General features: G+C 31.2%; 1 protein-coding gene across 3 annotated transcripts in view; it reads right to left on the reverse strand.

The window, feature by feature from the left end:
* LOC108693704 (monocarboxylate transporter 14-like) overlaps positions 1-6307 on the reverse strand; it is an 11626-nt gene that overhangs the window by 3254 nt on the left and 2065 nt on the right. The window contains exons 2-4 of one of the 3 annotated variants that reach the window (XM_018202773.1): positions 3217-3278; positions 2903-3132; positions 106-362 (exon numbers count right to left, since the gene is read on the reverse strand). In XM_018202773.1, the coding sequence (XP_018058262.1) occupies positions 106-322 (217 nt within the window). In that variant the 5' untranslated portion in view covers positions 323-362; positions 2903-3132; positions 3217-3278. Of the gene's footprint in view, positions 1-105; positions 363-2902; positions 3146-3216; positions 3279-6307 lie in introns of those variants that run through there. The other 2 variants (XM_018202774.1, XM_018202772.1) reach the window with 2 other exon arrangements.

Raw genomic sequence — 6307 nt, forward strand, 5'->3', positions numbered from 1 at the left:
TATATATATATATATGTATCTGAACACAAACAAAATGTAATTGTGTTTTCTTAGAAAATTTATAAGCGATTCAAAAGTGGAATATCATTGCAAAAAGCTGCTTACCTAACGAGCTGTACAGGAAATAGCATAACGCTGGCATCCAAGAGGCCGCTGTGGACGACGCTTTAAAAACGTGTAAAAACTCGACGAAAAGCACGCCGAAGGATTTGACGGTGCCAGGAATGAGAAAGTTGACGATGAGGGCAGAAAAAAGGACCACCCAACCCCATCCACCGTCCGGCGGGATCATTTTCGTTCTCCTCGCCTTTTTCCTCGTCATGTTTTTTTCTACCGCGATGCAAGCCCGATGCGATTCTCGACTGCAACATTTAAAAGAGGAGGATGTCGTTACACACACATAAATTATAATAGACACTTTCTGCCTTCCGTCGCTACGAAGGTAAGAGAAAGATTATTATCACTGTTAAAGGACAGATCAGCCTAGAGCGACGTCCTTGACGCAATTACGCTCTTTCATAACAGCGCGATAAAGGAATTGACAGCATTCGATGAAATCATCGATGTTTCACGGAATTGCGGATTATCCTATTATATTTTGCGCGAGACATCAATCTCACAAAACTTTCGCGTCCTCGAAGATCTACGTGTATTTCTATATAGTTTCCCTCCTGTATTCATTGTAAGATTACCGACATTTAATCTATCTCGTGTTATTTGCATGGCGCAAATAAGCAGTGGAATCACGCGTTTCCTTCCTTATAATTGTCCGCTGATTGGCCACACGCTTTCCCATTGCAGAAGGATTTTCTTTCACACTTTTTCACACTTGGCCGCTTCGCGCGTTCACCTGTGCGCACGCACGGAATATATACGATTTTCATTGGAACATGCGTTCATTGGAACCGTCACGTGTACGTGTCCTGCTTACCATCCACGATCGCGCACGCGAACGCCAGAGAAAAATTCCCGCTTGTACCAACGCGTGACGAGTTGGGAATAATTATTCTTTCTATTTGTTTCTTAAACGTAAAGAATATGGTTGAAGAAAAAAGAAAAACGAATTATTTTAACCTGCAGGTAAAAGGGAACAAAGTACAAGATATTTACATAGTAATTTATATATATCGGAAAGTTACATACAGGAAGATTATGTAGGATCAAAGTGTCGTTAAATAAGACTCTCGTGCATGTTGTAGTATCCTTCCATTTTGATAGAAAGCACGCTTCGGATATCACGAGAGTTTAAAATTGAATTAAAATTGAAAGTGAAAGATTATAAAAAATCGTGACATAAGTTCAGCTTTACAAAATTCGTTTTATTTTTCGGGCTTATAATTAGTGTTTCACCAAGACAAAATTTCTTGTCTTACATAGCATTTCTTGTCTTGATTTTCAAGATAAAAAATTTCGATTTTTTTGTCTTGATTATTTCTTGATATTGTATTCCTTGTTTCGAATTCAAGAATCTTGAATTTCTTGAAATTTCTTGATTTTTTAAGCAGGGCTCTTTCAGGGACTATGTCACGTCGTAAGAGATAATAAGAAATAGGTACAAATTGAATGTCGAGTAATTTACTATGTTTAAATTCATGGTTTAAAAGTGTGCCTATAATGTCTATTATACAAATCTATTAATAAAGATTAAAAATATTTCTCAAATTATCATTTTTAATATCATGAGATTATTGCCAAATGTAACTATTTCAGATTATTAGATATAATTATTATTATTATAATTACTATATATTTTAATCATTTCTGATTTAATTGATACTATTAGTAGAAGTACGCAAATGTTTATACATAATACTTTTGCAAGTAATCTCGCAATATTAATTTTATATATATTTTTTTACATAAATGTAAAGATTAATATCTGACAACAAGGATGTCGGTGAGTATAATTTAATTTGGTTACATCAGAGACTTTTTATTTTTTCAATAATCAATTTACACTCTGCTCATGCTATGCTATTTTGTTATTTAATGAAAATGTATGAATATACATTTCTATATTAACCTGTTATAATGTATGTAACCTGTTATAAACTAATAAATACAATTGAAAATGTTGAAACCTAAATTGAAAACTTTTCAAATCAGAAATAAAATAATAAAATATTATAATAATAAAGTATTAAAAAAAAAAAACTGTCACGGAAATTCAAGAAATTTCAAGAAATCTTGGTCTTAATAACAATTTCTTGTCTTGTTTTGAATCAATTTCTTGTTTCGATCTTGTCCTGATTCAAGACAAAATCAAGACAAGATTTCTTGAATTTCTTAATTTTGATGAAACACTACTTAATTCTCGAGATGTGATACTTCTATCGCTCATATTTTAAAGATGGAAATTGTATTCAAATGTGAAGCATAGAGGAGGATTCAATTAATTTATTATTTTTCTTTGCGTTCATATCAATCGACAAATTAAAGTGACAGTCATTATTTGATACCTTGATGGTGCCAAATCAATTGTATAAAGTTGAAATCAATGTTAATCAATTGTATAAAGTTCGTGAACGAACTTTAACTTATCTTAAAATTATCTTTAATTAGGCAATCAAAATATTATTATTACTTATCCTAACTAGATTTTTATTGGCAATTTTTTGGTAATGTTTAGAAAAATTTTGAACAAATGGAACTACTTTGATCAGATCGAGATATTAATAATTCATTTAAAATGAAAAAGCAAAAAATTCTAAATGTCATTTCCGTTTTATTCTACAGTTGTATTGTACATTATGAATTGTGGACTATGTACTATATATTTTTTTTATATACATTAATAAGCGGATCTAATACCTGTCTTCTACGAAATGATACAGTGTTTATCGTGTCGGTACGAAGGCGAACATATAATAAACGACGAAAATAAATGCTTAGAGTTACTCACACTGCATGTATCCCTTCTTGATTCGCGTCTTTGTAGTATTAATTAGCATCTCGACGACGAATGCGTTATGTTCTATCGTACAACGTCGCTCTCGAGTTCCTGACGGATACTCTGCGTGCTACGCGGCTATCGCGTGGCGGGCAACCATTAATTTGGAATTACGACGATTATGTGGCTTTTAGATTTGAACTTTTCATCACGTTTCTGCCCCCTAATTTAGCTAAGAATAACTGGAAGCGTAGAAGAAGAAGTTTGACAATTTAACAGATGTCCAACGAAAGAGACAAGCTAATAGATATCTAACGTATACCTACTTTTTGTGGCAGACACATTTGCCGAGTGTTTAACGATGATCTAATAAGTGTCCGCAAATGCACTAAAATGTAAAATAAAAAAGCAGACTATTTGATGACGTATGTACAATCCGTAATATTAATTCACTGAAATATTTAACACTAATTCACACATTGAAATATTTCAAATCACTCCAAGCGCTTTAATGAAAATATTATTTTTTTCTTCCATTTCAATTTTTATTTTAATAAAATAAAGAGAAAAACAAAAATTTTGTACAATCAAACTTCGCGTAATTTCTATAACTGTGTAACTTCATTCTTTAAAATGTTATTAAAAATGTGGATTATAACATAGATGAGCTCGAAAATGTAAGTTCTTTAGCTATTGTATTTTTTGTTCTCCGATACTCAAGCCGGTACGGATATCATTGATTCTTTAAAATCTTAATTAAAAATGTGAATTACAACACAGATAAGTTGGAAAATGTAAAATCTTTATAGCTATTTTTTATTCTCGGATGCTCAAGCTGGTACGGATATCACTGATTGGAGTGTTAAGAATCATTCGCATATTTAAGTTGTTCGTTTCGAAGCAAGAAACGCGCTAGTAAGTAATAGTACAGTGCAACGGTGAGAAAAGTCCCGTAATCGGCTACACGGCTTAACATTGTAAGTAGCTAAGGTACATCGCTCACGATGTACCACGCCTGAGTACTATGAATGATTCTATTTACTACGGATGCGTAAAACGCTCGAATGTATTCTCGAATGCACGCCAGATCGTTCTCCAGCTCGCATGAGACAATTGTGAGATCTCACGTTAACGTTTTAAAAAATGTTGATTACACGTTACAAAGTAACAACGACGTAATTCCACTTCGATCAAATTACTCACAAACGATGTATTTCTGCAACTTTTTTGTTAGACTTCTCTCGTTCTTTTCTTATATTTAATTCTACATTCTTATCGTTTATTGGAGTTTCGTTAAACTCCTGACAAATTTAAATTGTCCAGACTTTTCACAGAGCTTTCGTAATTACAGCAAGAAAAGAATTAAAATGAGAAAATTGTTTTACAAAATATAGAATAGAATTGAATTTATTTCACTTCGGTATATGTTTTTACAAAAAATTATCATGTTCGCATCGTTCAATATTTTTATCAATTGAGTTCTGCACTATATTTTTATGTTATTAACATCATGTGCTAGTGATTCACGTTTGACGTAATTCTATTTCGATCAAATTGCTTCTAAACGTTAGATATATTTTATATATTTCTGCAAATGTTTTATTAAACTTCTTTTTCGCCCTTTTCTTACAATTAGATCTTTTTGATTAAATTCTGATTAATTAGAACTGGTCTATTAGAATTCCGTTAAACATTTGACAAATTTAAAGTCTCCCTTTTTCACAACGTTTTTAAAATGAGTTACTACAATGAGAAAAACTGCTTGAATAATACAAAAAAATTGGAAATCTGCAAAGAAGCGCATTCTCTATTTACGACAATCGTGTGAAAGAAAATCACTTTCAAATTTTTTAAATAGGCAAAAATATGGACAAAATAAAATATAGACATTGATCTTCCTCTCTCTAAATCTACGGATTTATGTCTTTTTAGTAATCAAAAATGAATAATTACATAATCCTGACAGAATTATACCAAGCATTTTCCAAAACATATGCCAAGTAAATATAAATAACTGGTTCTATTAATACATTCTAAGACCGAAAATTTATGTATGAATATATTACACGTTAAAGGTTAATGTCGTTATTGAAGCCAAAAACCTAATCATTGAAGAATATTTCAGTTTCTCAATCGATAGATAGATAGATAGATAGATAGATAGATACATTAATTCTACACTTATCGAGCTAATTGAAATATCTTGCCTTTTAATATAGAAAAAAGAAGATTATATATTGCATAGGAAACATCCAACAATTTTTTCTCAAACGCTATATCTAGCAAATTATTCGTACATTCTTAAAAACATTATCTTTTTGTTACAAATTAACTGATCAAATATTAACAATTTTATGTAATATTTACTCAAGTTGAAAATTATAATAGTTTCCAATGGAGTATTTAAAACTGTATAAAATATAATAAATTATACGTTTAATAAGCATTAATAATAATCTCGTAACTTATTTATATAAAAATCTATTTATATAAAAAAGTAATGTAAGATAATATTATTAGAGAGATTAATTTGCATAATCAAATTATATCATTATTTCAATAACAAATGATTATAATTATTTTAATTTTTATAAAATATTTTTTACACACAAAATATATAATAATTGATAAATCAGAAGAAGAAAATGTCATTTAACATATAAATTGTAAAAAAAAAGCTATCCTAAATAAACATAGCAATCATTATAGCAAAGCAACTAACGTTAGAAATTCTGTACAACTTTAGTTATAGCATGTAACATTTATCCAAGAAAAAACCAGCAATGATACCATCACGACGTAAACAGCGAATAACTTTATCGCATTAAATAATTTTATGTTTAAATTTTATTTTATATTTATTTGATATCAGGTTTTATGAGCTCTATGCACGAGTATCGGTTTGCCATATACACACACCTATAGTTATTAATTTAAAGCGCTCTGTTGCCACAGCATGCATGAAATAGCGTAGGCAAGTCATATCTCGGTAATAACAAATGGGCACGCTCGTTAACGTTCAAACGCCTTGAAGTATTACGATGAATTAATATCCGTAAACAGAATCCGAAAGGAGCGAAAACACGTTCTGATATGAAGGTAACGGCTAGATGTTAATACACGCGCATACACGTGCGAGGTCGGAGAAGCGCTAACCGATAGTCATCCCTTATTAAAGGATTAATTACATATCTCGTGTTTTCTTCTGCGGTGTCAACGTTTCGTTAATGGCAAATAAGATTTTCAGATTGCCTTTTAAGGAAAGCCAAATGCCAGAGAACATAGTTAATTCACAAATATTCTGTATATGTATAACACACACGCACGCACGCACGCACGCACGCACGCACGCACGCACGCACGCACGCACGCACGCACATACACACAAATATACATATAGTACAATATATATATATA

The sequence above is a fragment of the Atta colombica genome, unplaced genomic scaffold, assembly GCF_001594045.1.
Source record: "Atta colombica isolate Treedump-2 unplaced genomic scaffold, Acol1.0 scaffold96, whole genome shotgun sequence".
In the NCBI taxonomy this organism is placed as follows: domain Eukaryota; kingdom Metazoa; phylum Arthropoda; class Insecta; order Hymenoptera; family Formicidae; genus Atta; species Atta colombica.